The 16,236-nt window shown below is 57.6% G+C and overlaps 2 protein-coding genes across 2 annotated transcripts in view; both read right to left on the bottom strand.

The window, feature by feature from the left end:
- Nucleotides 1-218: 218 nt before the first annotated feature.
- Nucleotides 219-3,110, bottom strand: RSAD1 (radical S-adenosyl methionine domain containing 1). Its single transcript, XM_059828390.1, has 9 exons — nucleotides 2,946-3,110; nucleotides 1,957-2,090; nucleotides 1,672-1,876; nucleotides 1,228-1,593; nucleotides 1,073-1,136; nucleotides 834-981; nucleotides 708-762; nucleotides 531-634; nucleotides 219-456 (listed from the first exon to the last, which is right to left on the bottom strand). The coding sequence occupies exons 1-9, from the start codon at nucleotides 3,108-3,110 to the stop codon at nucleotides 219-221; spliced, it is 1,479 nt and encodes a 492-aa protein (XP_059684373.1).
- A 2,347-nt stretch (nucleotides 3,111-5,457) lies between these two features.
- ACSF2 (acyl-CoA synthetase family member 2) overlaps nucleotides 5,458-16,236 on the bottom strand; it is a 37,989-nt gene continuing 27,210 nt past the window's right edge. The window contains exons 11-16 of the mRNA XM_059828081.1: nucleotides 8,150-8,257; nucleotides 7,864-8,015; nucleotides 7,344-7,485; nucleotides 6,003-6,113; nucleotides 5,753-5,821; nucleotides 5,458-5,657 (exon numbers count right to left, since the gene is read on the bottom strand). Of these exons, the coding sequence (XP_059684064.1) occupies nucleotides 5,607-5,657; nucleotides 5,753-5,821; nucleotides 6,003-6,113; nucleotides 7,344-7,485; nucleotides 7,864-8,015; nucleotides 8,150-8,257 (633 nt within the window). The 3' untranslated portion in view covers nucleotides 5,458-5,606. The remainder of the gene's footprint in view (nucleotides 5,658-5,752; nucleotides 5,822-6,002; nucleotides 6,114-7,343; nucleotides 7,486-7,863; nucleotides 8,016-8,149; nucleotides 8,258-16,236) is intronic.

The following is a 16,236-nucleotide window of genomic DNA, read 5'->3' as shown; positions in this document are numbered from 1 at the left end:
ACCGCCCACTGCGCGCAGGCGCCAGCTGCCCGCCCCGCTGCGGCGGAGTTCTGCTGCGCATGCGCAGTCCCACAGCGGCCTAGCTGGGCCTGCAACGCCGAGCACCGGGGCCTGCGGGGCCTCCAGCGCCCGGGGAGGGGCCGCCCGCCGGGCCCTGCGCCCAGGGGGAGCCGCCCCCACTCCAATCAGCCCCTTATCCAGTGCACAGTTCTTGCTTTTTATTCTCCACTGCCACCGCTTACAACCCCTGCGAGCCCGGTGCGCCCCACGGCCTCGCCACTGGCCCTGTCCCCCGTCGGGCTCCTCCTCGGGGCTCCGCTGCCGCAGCCGGGTGCAGCTCCCTGTCGGGGGTGCACCGGGGCGGCTGGCAGGGCCCAGCAGCGCTGCAGCTGGCAGAGCAGGTCGGGCAGCAGGGAGTCCAGCAGCGCCAGGCCCTCCCACGAGCACCGCAGGCCGCTGGGGAAGAAGTGGCGGCTGAGCCCCAGTGCTGCGTGGGAGCCCTTGGCCACCACGGCACCCCCGGGGCTCACCCGCCATCCAGGACGAGCCAGCCTTGCTGCTGTAGATCCTTCGCCTCCCCCAGCGCCCCGAACACGGCCTCCAGGCTGAGGTGGGGTGAGAAATGCCCCCAGCGCTGCACGCCGGTCATTAGCAGCAGGTTGTTAGCAGCAGGTCGATGCTGGGGTCCCCCACGCGTGGCTCCTCACCTCGTGTGTGACACCCTCGTCTGTGCGCAGCCCCAGGGCGAGCACCTCCTCCAGCCTGCGGGCACATGGGGAGCTGCGGGGCAGCACGGCAGGGGAGGGGGCATGAAGGGGGGGGGCTGTACTCACTGCTCCAGCGGGCTCAGCACCACCCGCCTCCTGGTGCCGTGCCCCCGGCTCTGCACCTCCCGCATCCAGGCGTCGGGCTCCAGCGTCTGGACACGGGCCTCCCGGCTGTGGCCGCCCTCGCCCCATGGCACAAACCGCCCGTGTGCCCCTACAGTGGGGACACACACACACAACGGGGTGCAGGGGGCACACGTGGCCACGCACATGCCCCCACCGGTCCCCCCGTCACCCCAGCTTACCCGGCCCCACGCCAATGTACTGCTCGGCCCGCCAGTATGAGAGGTTGTGGGTGCTGAGGGCGCCCTGGGGGAGAGGGTTGCATGGGGTGAGGGGGGGCTGAGCACGACGGGGGGGTGGGATGGCATGTGGGGGCACGGCATGGGGGGCACCCCACCTTCCTTGCAAAATTGGAGACCTCGTAGTGCCGGAAGCCAGCGGCCACCAGTGCGGTGCGAGCAGTCTGGTACATGTCAGCCAGGAGGTCCGGGGGGGGTGCGGGCAGGGGCCCCGCCGAGACCTGCGCTGCCAGCACCGTGCCCCGCTCCAGCGTCAGCTGGTACAGGGAGACGTGGTCATCGCAGAGCCCCAGCGCTGCCTCCAGCGTCCGGGCCCAGGCGCCCTGACTCTGCCCCGGCAGCCCAAAGAGGAGGTCGATAGAGGTTCGGCCGGGGAAAAGCCGCCGCGCCGCTTCCACGGCCACCCGCGCCTCCGCCGCCGTGTGCTCCCGGCCCAGCAGCTGCAGCTCGGCGTCGTCCAGTGACTGCGGAAGGAGCGCAGTGGCAGTGGGGGGCACGGGGGGCTGCAGGGGACGGGACGGGACGGGGGGAGCCCCTCTCACCTGGACGCCAATGGAGAGGCGGTTGACGCCGGCCGCCCTGAAGCCGGCGAGGTGTGGCGTGCTGGCAGAGCTGGGGTTGGCCTCCAGCGTGACCTCGGTGCCGGCAGGGAGGCGGGCAGCCTCTGCAATAGCCTCCAACACTGCTGCGACAGTGTGGGGGCTGGCCAGGCTGGGGGTGCCCCCGCCGAAGAAGACAGAGGTGACGCTGTAGGGCAGAGGGTGGGCAGGCGGTGGGCAGGTGCCAAAGGGCCCCGCGCCCCCGCTGTGCACCCCCCATGCACCCACCTCTTCACCTGGCTGAGGCGGAGCAGGGTGCGTGCCTCCCGCACCAGGCAGGTGCGCACGGCCGCCTCGTCCACCACCGGCACCACGTACTTGTTGAAGTTGCAGTAGGAGCAGCGCTTGCGGCAGTAGGGCCACTGCGGGCACGGGGCACCGTGGGGGATGGCTGCACCCCCACCCCCAGGCACCCCGCTTTTGGGGGGGGGACACACACACAGCCCCAGCCCCATGCACAGGCCCCAGCACTCCCCACCTGCCCTGCGGGCACAAGGCGTGTGCCCCATGGGTGCCACCTTTCACGTGCACGGCTTGGGGACCCCCTCAGCACCCCCTACACATACATGGCAGGGGAGCCCCCCGTGTGCCCCGTGACATGTGTGAGGCTGGGATGCCCCCCACGTGTGCAAGCCCCGGGGTCCTGCATGCACCCCCGTGTGCAAGCCCCAAGGTCCCACATTCACCCCGCAATGTGTGCAAGCCCCAGGGTCCCTCCCCTCATATGTACAAGCCCGGGGTCCCCGTGCACCCCCACATTTGCAAGCCTGGGGTCCCTCCCCTCATGTGTACAAGCCCGGGGTCCCCGTGCACCCCCACATTTGCAAGCCTGGGGTCCCTCCCCTCATGTGTACAAGCTCGGGGTCCTGCATGCACCCACATGTGTGCAAGCCCCAAGGTCCCACGTTCACCCCCCCATGTGTGCAAGCCCCGGGGTCCTGCATGCACCCACGTGTGCAAGCCCCAAGGTCCCACATTCACCCCCAATGTGTGTAAGTCCCGGGGTCCCCGTGCACCCCCACGTGTGCAACCTGGGGTCCCTCCCCCCATGTGTGCAAGCCCGGGGTCCTGCATGCACCCACGTGTGTGCAAGCCCCAAGGTCCCACGTTCACCCCCCAATGTGTGCAAGCCCCGGGGTCCCATGTGTGCCCCCACTCGTGCAATCCCGGGGTCCCCGTGCACCCCCACGCGTGCAAGCCCGGGGTCCCCCGCTCACGTGCACGTAGACCGCGGCTGTGGCGGGGGCGGCCGGTTCCGGGACCAGCTCCGGGACCGGTTCCGAGGCAGCACCCGGTCCCGGACCCCGTCCCGGGCCGCCCCCGCCGGGCCGCGCCGCAGCGATCGCCGCCGCCGCCACCGGCCGCCACCCCCGCGCCGCCATCGGGCCCCGCGGGCTGCGGCCCCGCCCCGAGGCGGGCACCGAGCCTCGCCCGCCGGCCCCCGGGGTACGGCGGTGCCGGGGCGGCGGGGGCAGAGCCCTTTGCTCTCAGCGGGGTTGCGCGGGGGATGTCCGCGGGGGATGCCGGGGCCGGTGTCCTCCCCCGGTCCCGCCCCGGGCACAGGGTCCCGCCGAGGCTCGGGCACCCCCGGGACCTGCCCCGGCACCCGCTTCCCCCGGCGGCCCCGCCGAGGCTGGAGGAGGGTTTTCCCGTTCAGGGGCTGCTCAGCGTTTCTGCGAAGGGAGCCGCGGCGCGACTCCACGCAGGGTTGTGCAAACCCAGCGCTGACGGTCCCCGACTTCATTCTTTTCCTTAATTTACGCTATTAATAGCCACGGAGAAGTGAGAAATGCCTATGACAAAAGCCATGGCCACAAATTCCTGTTTCCAGGCCAGGAGCGGGTAGTTCGGAGTAACCCACCCCTGACTCAACCCTCCCAACCCTGGGAAGAGCCCCCGGCTGCCGGGAGTTTCCGAGTGGGCAGCGAGCGCTATAAGAGCGGGACGCGGGTTGGGAGAAGGCAGAAGGCCTGGAGCCAGCCCGCAGCCCCACGCCGTGAGGCCATGCTGCCAGCCACGAGGGTCAGCCATTCCCCTCCGGTCAGTGCGCGCGGACAGGGCTGTGTCGTCCCGGGGAGCTGGGGAGGCATCCTGGCCAGCGAGGGATGGATGGGCCCTTGGAAGGGGATAGCAGGGAAAGCTTCCTGGGCACCCAAGCTTTGGTGGGGCTCAGACCCATGGAGAGCGCAGCACTGCTCCCAGGACACAAGGGAGGGAGGGATGGGGCAAGGGGAGCCTGTACCCCGCTGTGCTGACTGTGACTGGTGTTCGCTGTGCTTCTCAGCAGTGTGTCTACACCCGCAAGCCTGGGCTGACATCACCTTCGATTCTTACCAGCAAACCCCCAACGGTGGTGAGTACATGGGGCGCTTCTGGGCAGCACAGGGGCTGGGCAGAGGGTGGAACCAGAGAAGCTCCTCTCACTGCAAGCCTGTCTCGCAGCTGGGTTAGTGCTGCAGGAAGCAAAGGAAGGTAAAAAGTCCTTCCCTGGACATCAGACCTAGGGGTCCACTGCATCCCCAAGGTCCTGGCTGCAGGTGCTGTAATGCAGGTAATGGTTCCTCCTCCAGGAAGGAAGGTTTATAAGGATCCTAAAACCAGGGTAGGGAAGAGACATGAGTTTTGCTTGCGCACATCCCACTTACTCTGGGGTAGGCAGAGGTAAAGCCAGTGAAACTCGCTGACACCAGCCCCAGGAGCAGTTTGGGAACGGTGGAGGAACTTGCTGGAGAGACATGGTATAGGGAAAGGGTCTGACACAAACCATCCCATGTTTTGGTTTTTTTCTTTCAGAAAGCAGGCACGAACTGTGGGCTTGTTGTCCACTTGGTCTGCTTCCATGGGTAGAGCCCACAGTCCAGCTGGGAGATCCAGGATCGAGGCCTCGCTGATGCTTCACCTCCCTCCCCATTTCACCGTTTCCCCCCACCCGCTGGAGGAAGCCCCAGCACGGAGGTGGAGGCCCAGCCACAAGCCCTGATCGGGAAGAAAGCAGGAGGGAGACGGCCGGGAGGTTGGGGAGAGTCAGCAGCAACGTTATCTGCTTCCCAGCTGGAGTGGGACACTGCTGCCAGGAAGGAAGAGGAGCTCTGCTCTTCCACTTCTCGGAGTAGTGTTTCATGGTTGGGAGGTACCAAATAACTCCCGTAAAATGCTGTCCCAGGTATGCTCTGCTTCACACTGCCGATGGGACAGGAACTTTGGTATTTCTGCAAAATCCTTACTGTCTGTCTTGTCCAAAACAACAAAATAAACAACGCCAAATCTATCTACCTTGGAGAAGTTTCTTTGTGGGGTCAGAAGGCCCAGGGAAGGTGTGGGAAGAGGGTTAGCTTTTCCAGCTAGCTTGAGGGAGCCCCTTCCCATGCAAAGTCTCACTCTCTAAAGCCCCTGCCCCTCATTTCAGCTGACCCCCATTCATCAGCTGGGTCATTTCACTGAGCTGTGTTGTGTGACCCAGGAGTCTCAGTAGCACCCAAGCAGAGAGGGCACTCACCCACCCTGGGAAGCCAGGCCAGGCTGTTATGACTTAAGATATCAGCAAAATATCTACCAGCATATGTTCAAGTCCTCTGAAATGACTGCAGCCAAATTGCTCAAAGAGATGCAAGATTTTAAAACCTTCATAAGGTCTTTCAGTAACAGGAGAGAACTCCAGAAATAAGCATCCCTTCCTCACACCGCAGTATTTCTGTTGGCAAAGAAACAAACCCAACCAGGGAAAAAAGGCACTCTGTTTTATTAACTTAAAGTGCCATCAGCCTGATGTCGGGGAGAGGAGGTCTCCACCGTGTAGCCCAAAGCACAGGTGAAAAGGAGACGCAAAGTTGGCTGAAGCGGGGCTGATTTATCCCCTTTTTGGTTCTGCCTTCCCGAGCTCAGAGCTGAAGGTGCTTCTCCATCTGCTCCCTCAACTTGTATTTCTGAATCTGGAATAAAGTGCAGAAAGGAGGAGGAGGAGAGGCTCAGACAGGAGACGGGACAGGAGGCCAGGGCTCCTGCCCTGCCCCAGCCCCATTCTTACCTTGCCTGAGACAGTGAGCGGGTACTGACCCACAAACACAATGTACCGCGGGATCTTGAAATGGGAGATCTGGGAAGAGAAAACCAACTGGGAACAGCGTATCCTGCCCAGCTGGTACTACCCCAGCCAGGGTTGGATCCCCCAGTTGCTCTAAACCCCTGCACTTTCATCTGCAAATCCCCAGCAGCTACTGGGTGTACTGGTCCGGCACAGAACTGAATTACTGGGCTCAGAAGAGTGGGAGACCCACCTTTCCTTTGCAGAAGGCTTTAATCTCTTCCTCGGTGCAGTCCTGCCCAGCCCTCACTCGGATGCAGGCGCAGATCTCTTCTCCCATCCGCGAATCCTTCACACCAACCACCTGGTTAGGACAGAAGGATGGTGTGACCCCCGGGGATATGCCTCTCCTCCTGCAGGGTACGTGTGCTGGAAAAACGGCGTGAGCCCTGACCCATATCACGGGATGCTGGAGCTGTGGCCACCAGAGGAAAGGTGGCAGAGCAGGCTGGGCACCCAGATGCCAGCACCTGCCTTTGGTTTTGCAAAGTCACTGGAGTGAGGGCTGAGTCAGACCAGACAGGCAGCAGCTCATCATAGGTGCAACACGGACCTGTCATCTCTCTGCGTGCCTCTGCTTCCCCAAAAAATGGGGCAACAGGTTTCACAACCAACAGTGAGGCTTGGGAGGCTGCTTCCAGTGCTTTGGGATCTCCAGATGAAACAGCAGGAGGGGGATGAAGTCGAATTAAAGGATTATTTGAAACCCTTATAATGGCAGATCTTAGTAGACCACTGCCTGTGACACCAGGAGATGGGCTTCCCAAGCCTGGTCTCTCTCTAAAGTTTGCTTGCATTATTTCACAAGAGTCCTACCGTCATCCCCCGCCTTGAACTGGTATCTCAAAATCCTAGAGACACGTCGATCCTTTTGAGTCCAGAGCAGTGACATAAAGCCCTAGAAACTACATAAACAGGGCTGGTTTGCAACCCATCTGCACTGGGACTGTTCCAAGGAGAGATGCTAGCCTGGCACAGGCACAACAGTGACTAAATAAGTGGTTTATTTATGGGGAAACTTGTCTGGCACAAAACCTGGAGGAGAACAATCCCAGCAGGCTGGGAGCAGCTGCTCAGTGCTGCAAATCATTGCTGTCTTGCGAAGGGGGGAAACTAAGTCTCACTCCTCATCGCCGGGGACTCGTTGGAGGAGTCTTTTTGGATTTAGGAGTTTAGTAATTATCAGTAAAAACTGTCCTTCCAGCTTGCTTTCCAAGTAAGAATTTCAGAGGGAGCTATGAAAGTAGACAGGCAGTTTAAAAACTGAAGCAGAATGACAGTCACTACTTTGCAGACGTGATGCTGGTGCACGAGGGAATTGCCCGAACCAATGTGCCCCATGCCAGGAGCTCTGCCCACCCCTTCCCTGCCATGAGCCTCTCCCTCCCGCTCGACAACCAATATTACACAAAAGGAGATGCTGAAAACAGGGGAAGACAACCAGGTCCCAAGCAGCAGTCCCAGCAGCTTTATGTACAGGCTTCCCACCACAGGAACCATTGCTGGTCACCCACCCCACCTCCCTCTCACTCACCTGGACCTCCTCAACCTTGGGATGGGTGTGGAGAAACTGCTCAAGTTCTGCTGGGTAGATGTTCTCTCCTCCCCGAATAATCATGTCCTTGCAACGGCCTATAATTTTGCAGTAGCCGTGCTCATCCAGGCTCGCAAGGTCCCTGCAACGACACCACACTCCGAGTCCTGTCCCAGCTGGGTGGAAGAATGGCTGATGCTCCCACCCAGCCTGGTCTGGAGGCCAGGTCAGGGTATCCTGAGGGTAATGGCTGAGACGCCACCTGAACACATGGAAGAAATCAAAGAGCTCCTGCTACAGCCAGGCATTGCCATCGGCAGCATCCACACAAACATCAGGGCTCGTGGGGAGGCAATTCCTGCCCCTGCGGTGTACCCCCACAGCCCCTCCATCGCACCAGTAGCAGAGTGATTGTCCCCATCTCCGGGGGCACTTGGCACCGAGGGCTCTGTGCTAAAAGCTGTTCCGAAGTTTCACGGACAGATCAGATCAGGAGGAGCAGGGCTGTTTCCAGACTCACCCCGTCTTGTACCACCTCTCAGCAGTGACCACTTCACTGGTCTTGGTAGGGTCATCCCAGTAGCCCAGCATGACGCAGTAGCCACGGATCTGAAGCTCCCCGGGAGTGTTCAGAGGCACAGACTTCCCTGTTTCTGGATCCTCAATTTTTGCCTGCAGTGGAAGAGAAGAGCAGCTTAGTAGGGGATGTCTGATGGCACGTCCCGACTCCAGCACCAGACAGGGAGGACGGACTGAGGTCTGCTGCAGGCAGAGGACCCGGAGCAGGTGGAGAGGGTCACGGTCACCTCTGTGTGGGGAAAGACACATCCCACCGTCTCAGTTTTTCTGGTGATGCTGTCATTGGGGAATCCCATGAAGGTGACAGGGCTGTTTTCTGTGGTCCCATAGGCAACCTGCAAACACAAGAGGAGAAACATGCCTCAAGGGGAAAGAGGACCACACAGCTCCAGGCACAGGAAAGATGAAGCCAGTGATGACAACAGGGGAGAGTGGGGTGGGAGGAGGATGTTCTCACAAGTCACTCAGGTGACAGGCAAGCACCGCTCTCCTGGCCCGTGGACAGGGCTCTCCAGACACTCCTGCCAGAGAGTCCTGGAGAGACAGGAGCTAAAGCAGCACTGCACCTGCCTGCCACGGCCTCCCTCACCTCCGTCTCTGCGCTCCAGTCCCCCACCACCCACAACGCTTTGGGTGTCATGTACTTTTGACACCCCAACTACTTTTCTTGGAGGACCTCAGGGTTTGTCCTCCTCTTTTTTAACCTATGTCTCTCCAAGCCCTGTCCTGTTGACTCCCTACCATCTCTACCAGATGCTGATTTTGCCTTGGTGCCCTTGCAGCCATCTACTCAAGGTGCTGAGTTCACCTTACATCTTCGACAGCTCAGGGCACATTAGACATCGCTTCGGAAAAAACTTGGAGCCAGCAGCGGGCTCCTGTGGGAGACCGCATGCCCTGCAGCACGGCTGCTTGCTCCAGATCCTTTTGTGCAGACATCAGCTCCTGTAACCCTTGTAAAGGCATCACGAGGCTGCACAACGCTCGGTGCAGCTGCACTTACAGACTGAAAGCCTCACAGCAGGACAAAAGCTTCTCGCTGCTAAACCTCCCTTACTGCTAATGCCAATGGCAGGCTCTGAGTCACCTCAGCTGAAGGTCACTTCTCCTCGGAGGAAAATTCCAGCTCTTTATGCCCAACCCGGTGGTCTGCTGAGACAGCAGGAGCTGGGCAGAGGGTGCTCGGGGCAGCCCTGAGCTGCACCAACAGCACCGTTGCTGGAATTGCTGCTTCACCTCCAGCTCGCAGGAGCTGCGTTTCAGCGGTGAGACATGCCAGAGCACTGCTTTGGTCTCTCCAACCCGCTCAGCATGCCGTATGTCATCAGGCAGGGTTTCTCTCCCACCCACTAATGTCACCGGTGGCTGCTTTGCTGGCAGAGCACGGCTGGGAAAGGGCTGATGCTGTTTGCTCCTTTCCCCTCCAGATCTTGAAAGGCTGACGCGTGAGCAGCTCTGACCCACCAAACAGGGCCCTTGGCACCCAGATCCGGGTCGTGCCTTTAGAGCAAATGCCCGGGTCCACCGCTGGCTGCAAGGGCATGTCTGCACCATCAGGGCTTCTGCACGGTGCTCACCCAACTCCAGGCTCTGCGCCCAAAATTAGCGAGAGGCTTTGCAAAGGACTATGATGAGGCATCCTGAAAAAACACGCATATACCCTGAAGGAGCTATTCACAATACTGGTGGGAGCACTTGGCCCTTTCTGCTGCTCGGGGCTGCTGGAGGATCTCACGTTGGGCATGGTCTGTCACAATGGCTGATGCTCTTGTTAGACGACACCAGGGTCAGCAGGAATCCGAGCTGGAGATTTGCAGGAGCCTCCTCTTAGCCAGGAATCTGGAGGGGACCGTCTCCAGGATGCTGCAGGGACCATCTGGTGCAAACTGCTCTGCTAGGAGCCTGGCAACCCACAGGGAGCGACTGTAAATAGGCTTCTCCTACCAGGCGCAATGATAACTTCCCAGCCGGGGTGGAAACCTACAGCGTCTAATGCTCAGACAGCATTTCTCTCCCACCCACTAATACGAGTCCTGCGTCTGGATCAAATGACTGATGAGACACAAATCCAAGATCTTAAACACTTATTAAAAATCCCAGCGCCTTTGTTTTTTTGTTTTACTCTGCTGGATGAATTGCAATGTCGGTCCCAGGATCCCGGCCAAGCCCTGAGTCAACCCCTTCTGCCTCTCCGGGTCACTCCGGCAGTTTAATTGGACACAGCAGCAGGCAGCTCCCTGGCAGGACGATGCTGCGGGTGCTGTGGCTCACCAGGCTCCTCTGGATGCCTGGCAGCGTGCTGTGCACCCCAAGCACCGGCTGTCCGTGCCCTGGCCTGTGGCTCGTCCCCGTAAACACCCTCAGTAACAGGCTTCCTGACTCGGCCCAGAGAGCAGCGCGGGTCTGAACCTCCAGCCTTCAGTCTGCTGCCTGATCGCTGCCTTCCCCTCCCAGCCGGCCAGCACCGGCACTGCTCTCTGCAGCCAGACACCAGGATGATGCTCCTGACCTTTCCAAGACAACACTATCCCAAGAGAGAAATGCTTTTTTCCCCCACCTGCATGCCCAGGACCGAGGCAGTGGCTGCAGCAAGCCCTCGTGCCAGCGCTGCTGTCCTTCCCGACCCTTATCTGACGCGTGGAGCATCCTCCAACGGCTCCATCATCCCAGCCGAGCCGCAGCTCGTGATGCACGAGATGAAATGACGCTTCCACAAAACCCCATACACCAATTTAAGCTTGGAGATATCCACTAAGATTCATAGCTTTCAAGACCCAAAGGGACACTTAGCATCATCTAGCCTTGTCATCTGGTATAATTCAGTCCAGAAAACCTCACCCAATAATTTCTGCATCAGCTCCGTAATTTCCACTGGAGCTATATCTTGTGTCAAAGCAAAGCTTTTTAGAGGCAAGGAGTCCAGCTTGGACCCTTGGCTTTGAGAGGAGCTACAAGAGTACAGAATATAATTGACTCTAAAGCCTTTTTTACTGTGAGGACCACAAGTGACCCCCCCCAACGCCCAGCACACAGATCAGTCCTGCCTTCAGCAATGACGAGGACAGGTCCAAAACAAACTGCCGCCTAACTTATTCCTACCGACAAGAGATTCATTCTTTGTGAATCCTAAGCCTCTGTCTAAACCAGGAGTAAAAAGAACATCTTAGCAGAACTGTGTTTTTTAAAGCACATTTCAAAAACATTTCCTGCTAGCGCTGTTTAAACACTGGCCACTGCGGAACAGGGAAAACAGCCTGAAGAAGGAAGCGTCTAAAAATTAAAAATAAAGTAAAAACAATCAGACTCCAGTCTCTTTAGTAAACATTTGGGAGGCAGACTGATCTGGTGGGGAGAGCGGGGACTCTGAAGACCCTGGGTTTTTCCCAGCCGTGCCTCTTATTTACTGCATAACTTGGAACGAGTCACATCAGCTCTCTGCTCCTCGGTTTTCCCCAGCGTTCAACGGCAATAAAAACACCCACTTCCCTCCGCATTCAACTGCTGCTGAAAGGCTGCGATGAAGAAGCTGGCTTCCGCACCACCAGTACCCCAAGTGGGGTTACACTGGGTGGGACTGGAGTAGAAGGTCAGGGCTGCAGGAGGGCACAAGGTCCTTGGAGGAAACCCCTCTGGACCTGGACAATGCTCAGGGAGGATCTTCATGTCCCTCATCACCACCCTCTGGTTATGCCACGCTGGAGGATGATGGCAGGGCTTGAACCACCAAACTAAAACCTACGGAAATTGAGCTTTGCTGAAGACAATATTGGCCTCGGAAAAAAGCAGCAAATTGACCATGAAATAATAGGGATTTTCAGACTTCAAAGAAGGCGTAATGAACAACAGAAAGCAGACTGGCAACACAAGAGATGTGCTAAGGGACCTCTAAGAGACCCTTTGAACCCCTCTCAGTGTAACACACCAGGTGGATCTCATTATCCCTAAACCCGTGCTGAGTGTGTTGTCTGCCTCAGACATCTCCACCAAAGTCAACCCCAGCCCTTCCCTTTGCAGCCAGCCCCAAATTGTTGTCAAACGAGCAACGACCTTCCCTCACTCAGCTGCTCTCTACCACTATCACCCTGAGTTTTGCTGTCCTCTGGGGACATGTGTCTCCTTGCTTTGGAGATGTCCCGCTATCCCAAATTGTATTGGAATATTCCTGAACCTTCAGGTCAACTTTGCTGCTGCAAAAAAACAACTTCTGATCACGTCCAGCCTATGTCACACAGATTTCATTTCCTTCCCCAGCAACAGTACCATCTTTGTGTCAAAAACGTCAGGACACAAACAAGCAGGTCTTGTAGGACAAACCTCCAAGGGTGGCCACCCTGTTGGCATTTCTCCCCACCCAGAGAGCTGCCAGACAGTCCCAGTTTGGATGGGGCTTAAAACGTTCCCAAAAATATCAGGTGCCCAAAGCACCGTCTTTGTGTTGTAGCACGCAATGGCTTTGCCTCAGGAGTAGACCACTGCAAAAATGGCAACCCAGCTTGCCCGGGCCACAAGACTGCCGCTGAAAACTAACCTCCTGTTATTGTACAGTCAGGACAAACTGCTCCTCGCGGTCTGGAGTTAAAGCTGCCTCTCTTCTTTCCAGGCTGAGCAGAAGTCTTGAGGCTTGCAAGCATTTCTCCAATCCTGGCAGCATTTCAGAAGCACTGCCCAGTGGCAACCAGCAAAGGCATGTGCAGTTACTTACTGGTTTATCCACAGCTTGATAAAAGGTCTTTGCTATGTAATTAACTCCGTCCTCCCTGCTGCTGGGTGCCAATGCATTTAGAAAAAGTGGAATTAAAAGGAAGAAGTGAGAGGAAACGTGCAGAAACAGTCTTGCAAGGTTGGAAAACCACTGGTTTCAGGCTACCAGGATGCTCAAAGCTGCTGCAGAAGGAAACTCAGCAAAAACCAAGGGGCAAAGGTAACACTCTCCACAGATTTGGAGAGCTCGGCTCCCACCAGAGACATGGCTGGAAGTCCAGGATCTTGTTGCTTCCATGCTGCATTTTAAATGTTCTCACAGCACATCCCCACAGCTTCTGCAGCTACCGAAACCACCTACTTGTCAGGTCCTCCCCAAAAATGAGATGGGGTGGGGAGGTCTCACTTCGGCCAAGGACAAGCAGTGAAGTTGTCACCGAGTGGAGCCAATTTTCCATTTTGAAAAGGCTCATGGCTGTGGAGCATTTGGGAAAGTCAGAAGTCTTGCATGGGTCGGTTGCGTTCTGCAAGGGAAGAAAGCTCCGCTCTTCTACAGAGCCTGCAAGAGCAGCAGAGAGGACAGCAGCCCTGGCCAGGGCAGTGGGCTGCTAGGAGATGCCCAGCGCCTTGCAGGGTGGACACGGCAGGGCTGGGAGAGGCAGGGAGGGTTGGGTGGGCTTCACAGGAGAAGCCAAGAGCATCACGCAGCAGCTGCTGGGATCAGACAGAAGGGAAGGGTGGGTAGACATCAACAGGGAGCCAAACTGGCAACATATCAGTGGGTGGGGGCCACACCAGAGTGGAAGAAAGCCATCAGAAGGAAGGAGGTGCACCCACCACCACCTCCTCCTCCAGCTCAACAAGCAGCCTGGGACCCCACGCCTCAGTGAAGGGGACCCTTCGAGCATGTCAAACAGAAACAATAACTCAGGTCTGAACTTGGAGCCCCAGATGCCACTGTCGCTGATGGGATACTTGCACATCACCGAAAGCCAGGGATTTCTCAGGTACAGCCTGGAAGAGGGGGGACCCTGGAGACCCTCTGGGGCTCCCCATGCCCACCCACCCAACAGGGCCCCTCAAACACTGCCTGGAGGGTGCTCCGTGCTTGGGACAACTCCCCTGGGACACCGCAGAGCTTGCGCCTTCTCCCATCCTGCTCCCTCCCCAGCACCCAGTGCGTGCCAGGCAGAGGGGCTCAGCTCCACGAGGGCTGGTGCTGTGCGGGCTGCAAACGGGGACAGCGCGTGCACCCCGGGGCACCTCCCCAAGCTGCCTGAGCCCTCGCCTCCAGCCCCGACCCCAAGGCCAGCTACACTGGTGCCACTTCAAGAAGGTGATCGCTAGCGCGCACTGACGTACAAAACTAGATCTGGATCCCCTTAAAAGCTACAGAATCAGGCTTAAGCGAGCAATGGAATATTTTAACAGGGAGTAATGCACGCGCAGCTGTCCTGATATGCCAGAATTGTCAGTATGAACAAAAATAAAGATTCGACATGGAAAAGAATCTCCAATGTTGTATCAAAACAGCTCTGACCTGCAGCACCAAAGAAACACCCCAAATCTATATTTATACTCTTTCAAAAACTGTATTTATTTGCTCCAAGAAAGAGAGGAGGGGAGTCCAGCGCCTGCAAATTACCAGGCACCAAGAATGTTTGCAGAACTGTTAATCAGTTAAGAAAGAGAGGATGGCAGGATAATCCTGCCTCTTCTGCGACATCCTAGCAGCGCCGGTCCCAGGGGACGCACGAGGTAGGGGGCTGGACGGGAGCCAGCTCACTGCGGTAACCCACCGCAGCAGAGGGAACACCGACACTGCTGCCATTGTCACCGCCAGACTGTGAGCCACCCACGAGCGGGACCCAGGCAAGCTTTTGAGGATCGCTGGGTGTTTGCTGGCCACATCGGGAAGACCAGACCCCGTCAGCGAGCAGCTCAAAACACAAACAGCCGGGAGCCCGGGGGCGAGGTGCCAGCTGTGCAAGATGCCAACCGGCTCCCGCCACAGGAATGTGCTCACCGAGGCATGGAAATCAAAAAAACATTAGGGGAAAGAACTTCCTTTTATTCAACATTTGTGCCTGGAGAAATGGAGCTGAGAAACAGACACCTTTCCCCCAGTAGCACCGCGAGACCAAAAGCATCCCGGCATCCACCTAACCTCTCTGCAGGCACGGGGCTGGCGGGGAGCCCTCGGGGTCGGGACGGCTTCCCACCTTGCACCAGCATCGTGGCAGCTACATCACGGCGTCTTCACAAGGAAGCTACGGGTCTTACCCCTGCCCACAGCCTGTCTGCTCCAGCCACAGCACACACATCCCTGCGGGGAGAGCATCCCGGTTCCCAAAAATCTGCAGTCTCAGCCAGCAAAGAGATAAAGGGTAGAAGAAAGGGAAATTTATCCTCAGAGGAAGAAAGATGACAAGATGGTTTGAGGTTTGGGTGGTTTAACCTCTGAAAAGGGTCTTGTTCCAGAAATACACATGGGTGGGATGTATTTATGGATGGAGTTTGCAATGCCCTCACCAGCTTTTTGCTCCAATCTGACCCACGCTGGCCGAAATCTCTGCAGAAGCAGTAAGCTGTTAGCTGGTATTTTTCGCAAGGGGATGGGAAAACCAAGCATCAGACATCAGCTGCACTTGGGGAGGGAGCACGGACACACTACCTAGCTTCAGCATCCAGCAGAAACAGGCTGGATGTTAAATCTCACCCATCAGTTGCTCTTGCACAGTATAGCTGGTACATAACTGCAGGAATTGTTCATCAAATGATTACAAGTAAAACTAAGGTGGTTGAACCTGCTCAGAAGGGAGAAAAAAAAAAAATCTATCAGTGGATAGAAGGTGATGCCTTAGAGGTGATTTTTTTTTTTTTTCTTTTCCAGTCATTCACCCAGCTCACTGTCTGACCTTTTTGAGCAGCACACACTGAAGGGGCACTCTCAGTCCTGATCAACCTGGAGAGGCAAAGGAGGAAAACACAGAGGGTTCTTCTGTCTACCTCCTCTTCCGCTGTCTCAAAGGTCCTGACCAAGACACTCAAAGAGCTACTCCAGAGACCAAAGCATGTGCATGACCATTGCGGTGCCTACTGAATCAGGCATAAGCAAAAATACCATGGTTTTGATCAAAGAGTTTTAAACCCTACAGTAACGAGTCCTGCAGGAGGTCCCTCCAGCAGGAGCCTGGAGCTCCTACGGTCAGAGCATCCCTCCGGAGATGAGGCAGGAGAAGCACTTGATGCCAAGCGAGTGGCAAGGCCCCAGCTGCTCGAGAGCAGGGCATTGCACCTCAGGGCTGACAAACATCGGAAGCCTGACATGGCCTGGTTTGCGCTGAGGTCCCACATTGCATCATTGTTCGGCCAACCCCATCTGCCCCACAGGCTCACCAGAACCTACATTCACACCCCAGAAGCCCCCTTTCTCCCCCAAAAATCAGTCATGCAACGAAAACACCGTTGAGACTGACAGCTGCTGACCAGAGCGTGGGCTGCCAGGCAGTTTGCATAACACCGTCCGGAGCATGCTCGGCAGTGCTGGCTAATTCCTCATTGCAACAATGGAAAAACCCAGAAATCTCGGTGAATAAGCCAGTCTGTGTCC

Source organism: Gavia stellata, chromosome 22 (assembly GCF_030936135.1).
Source record: "Gavia stellata isolate bGavSte3 chromosome 22, bGavSte3.hap2, whole genome shotgun sequence".
Classification (NCBI taxonomy): Eukaryota; Metazoa; Chordata; class Aves; order Gaviiformes; family Gaviidae; genus Gavia; species Gavia stellata.
The sequence above is the reverse complement of the archived record's forward strand: the minus strand, read 5'-3'. Positions and strand labels throughout refer to the sequence as shown.

What these genes read in the sequence shown, in the direction of transcription:
- RSAD1 (XM_059828390.1), bottom strand. Translation starts at nt 3,110, where the DNA reads ATGGCGGCGCGGGGGTGGCGGCCGGTGGCGGCGGCGGCGATCGCTGCG. An exon ending in GTGCTGAGCCCGCTGGAGCA is followed by an intron (nt 763 to 833) that starts GTGAGTACAGCC and finishes ATGTGCCCGCAG; the next exon opens with GCTGGAGGAGGTGCTCGCCC. An exon ending in TGGCTCGTCCTGGATGGCGG is followed by an intron (nt 457 to 530) that starts GTGAGCCCCGGG and finishes CTTCTTCCCCAG; the next exon opens with CGGCCTGCGGTGCTCGTGGG.